The sequence below is a fragment of the Gavialis gangeticus genome, unplaced genomic scaffold (genome assembly GCF_001723915.1).
Source record: "Gavialis gangeticus isolate Ggan-Ray unplaced genomic scaffold, GavGan_comp1, whole genome shotgun sequence".
Lineage (NCBI taxonomy): Eukaryota > Metazoa > Chordata > Crocodylia > Gavialidae > Gavialis > Gavialis gangeticus.
The window spans coordinates 63,043,516-63,046,704 of NW_017729031.1; the positions used below are offsets into that span (position 1 = coordinate 63,043,516).

At 34.7% G+C, this 3,189-nt stretch overlaps 1 protein-coding gene across 3 annotated transcripts in view; it reads left to right on the forward strand.

Moving 5' to 3' along the window:
• The window catches only part of UBE2E3 (ubiquitin conjugating enzyme E2 E3), a 91,632-nt gene that overhangs the window by 77,779 nt on the left and 10,664 nt on the right, over positions 1 to 3,189 (forward strand). For all 3 annotated transcript variants that reach the window (XM_019523039.1, XM_019523041.1, XM_019523040.1), the window contains 2 exons: positions 1,327 to 1,459; positions 2,928 to 3,075. In XM_019523039.1, the coding sequence (XP_019378584.1) occupies positions 1,327 to 1,459; positions 2,928 to 3,075 (281 nt within the window). The remainder of the gene's footprint in view (positions 1 to 1,326; positions 1,460 to 2,927; positions 3,076 to 3,189) is intronic.

Below are 3,189 nucleotides of genomic sequence, written 5' to 3' on the forward strand. Positions count from 1 at the left end.
TTTGTTTTTTTTTTTTTGGGGGGGGGGGGGGGGGGTTCGTTTTTTGGTTGGTTTTTTTTTGTAAAATAGCTCCAGTTCCATTTCATTTTTTTTTAATTAAAACAGATGTTATTCAGAATTCCTGGGTTGTTCTTGTCATGTAATAAAAAGGCTTGTTACTGATTAAATTTTTGGTACATAAAATGATCACAGACTAACAAGTATTATGAGTATTGATTGAAAGAAAATTCATTATTACAGTTAGCATGAATGCTAAAAAGGCCATTATTTAAGACACAGGAGGTGTGAATGTATGACAGTCAGTATTAAGGAAGAAAAGACATTGGTTTTCTGGTCTGGACAGATGCAGGTTCTTGTGCTGCCACCATCTCAACCAGTGTTTCTTTCCAGTGCAATCAAGTTGGATCTAGCTGGCAGAGGATTCTGAAAATGTAGTCAAAGCATTACCATAAATAACATTTTTCTAGAAGATTACTTGTTCTTTTTTTTTATGAAAAAAAGCTTACTTTTTCTTTGTAGGCCTGCTTGACATGGATTTGTTTTAGATATTTGCAAAAGCATATAGACCTTTGCTCACATTCCTACAGCATTAATTCTGATGGCTGAGAAGGTGTTAGTCCATTCTTGTATAACCAGTCTTGTAATATTACCATCATTTCAAATGCCAGAAAATTTGTATAATATGTCCTTTCATTACTGAGGAACGTGTGCCTAATATTACATAATATATAGTTGATCAAAAATGACTTTAGAAGGTCTGTTAATTATATGAGATAAATGACAGTTGTTTGTAGTTTATTTGGAATGACGGTATTAAAAAGAATCAAATTCAGTTTCCACCAAAAATATATGTACATATCTCTCCATTCATTTTTGTATAGAAAATACTAAATTTTACTCCACGTAATATCAGGCTACTGCCTGTAAACATCTCTGCACACACTTATCACATTTTCATACCCCTGAGAAAGTCAGAGTGTGTAAGATATATATGTTTTTATTAGCATGTCTTAGGCAGAAGGGACTGCACCGTACAGAAGCTCACTGGAGGCACATACAAAACATAAAAATGGGAATTGTGCTTTAAAACAGTGGTGGTCTTTCCATGCTCAGTTTATTCTTTTGCCAATGCAATCAAAAGCTGAAGGCCCCGAGTAAGCATGGTACCCAAGCACAAGGCCAACTTTAGCCAATAGTGGCACTGAGTTGGTATTTAGACCTACACGAAAGACATGTAAACTGTTACTATTAAAAATGGGTTTAAAAGGGTAATGTTTGTAAACATTCTTCATAAAAGTACAGTTAAGTTTCTGTCTTTTTACATAGTGCTGGTCCTAAAGGAGATAACATTTATGAATGGAGATCTACCATACTTGGACCCCCAGGCTCTGTATATGAAGGAGGTGTTTTTTTCCTGGATATCACATTTTCATCGGATTATCCATTCAAGCCACCAAAGGTAAGGGTAAGCTTTTCACAGTGAGTACAGTTATCAGAAGTGACTAGTGATTTTTGGATACTTCCAAATTTTTTTTGGAAAGGCCTTGATTTTCAGAGTAGGCATTCATCAGTCTCTGAAAATCAGATCTCCTTAAGCTGTGCTGAAAATAGAGAGATTCAAAGTCTTGGATTTCATTCAAGGACTGCAATAACTCATGCTTTCTTTCTGCTTTCCTACTTGTAAATTGGATGACAGTTCTAAAGTAACTGCTCAGGAGGTAAAAATCTAGTTCCAATAAAACACAGTTTTCCTTTATATGTACATCTTAGTAATCATCAACAAAGGAAATTCAAGTATTCAACAAGTAAAAATATTATATTGTAACCTCCAGTTATCTAAAAATCCAGTGCTGACATATATTTGTAAATGTGTATCAGCAACTGATTATCAGCACCTGTGTTTGGTAACATGTTTATGAAATGGAAGCAATATATTCTTTAAAATAAAACCAAAGCTAAAAATGCTCACAAAACACTAAAGGACATTCATGCCAATATAAATTCAAAAATTGCAATTCAGTAAGAGATGTTGAGGATTGGGAATTCAAAGGCCTCTTTTTTTTTTTAAAGCCAAAATTGGAGTTTACTAATCTTGTCAATGTCTCCAAGAGGGATACTGCAAACATTTAGAAGGGATAAATACGTTCTGCCACACTGCATTTCCAACAACTTGAGGATGTTCTGGCGGCTGCTGCTATTACCATTTCAATGTCTTTTTTTCCATTCCAAAAATAGAAGTTTTGCTCACCTCTTTGCAATCAATTATGCATTTAAATATTTCTCACTTCTTTTGTTTGTGCACAGAAAACTGCTTTCAGTCTAGACAAGTATTAGTTTGGGATCAATTAAAACAGGAGGGTGATGACACTTAGCACAGTAGAAATGTTTTATATATACACAGTAAGTCCTACCTCACCCAGGGTTTAAGAGAATTTAGTTTGTAAAGTGTTTTGAAGAAGAGTAGCTCTACATTCCATTAAAAAAAATTAAAGTAATACTGTATTAAGACTGCAGAATTAGGTACTAAAACTACAGAAAAGATAAATCTAAGATTTCACATATGAGCTCATTTCAGTCCACTTGTTCACATGCATTGCAAAATTGTAATTATAGTTGTGCTTATGATCACAGAGTCCTAAAATATAATATATTATTTATATTGGATACATATTTATGTACCAGTACCATATGTGCAGTAAAGGGAGCCAGTTCTTGTGCAGAGTAACAACAATAAAGGTAATGAAATGTGGGGAGGGTTTATTGAGCCCATCTTACAGACTGTGTAAAAACTGAGAGGGGTCCCTATGGAAATTCTGTCTTGCTCAGTCTGCACCATTTCAGACAGTTGCTACAACTCAAAGGCTAAGGGGGGGGGGCAGGATATCCATTTAATAACTTTTCCCCTATCTATTCTACTGTAACTGTAGGTTACTTTCCGTACCAGAATCTATCACTGCAACATCAACAGTCAGGGAGTCATCTGTCTGGATATTCTGAAAGACAACTGGAGCCCTGCTTTGACTATTTCAAAGGTTTTGCTGTCTATTTGTTCTCTTTTGACAGACTGCAACCCTGGTAAGCAAATTGTAATTTCCCAGCCACAAACTCTTACTTATTTCCCAGTAAGTGACACCATAATTAAATAAAAATGAATAGTAGTCTACTACTTAAAATTAGACATCAGAACAA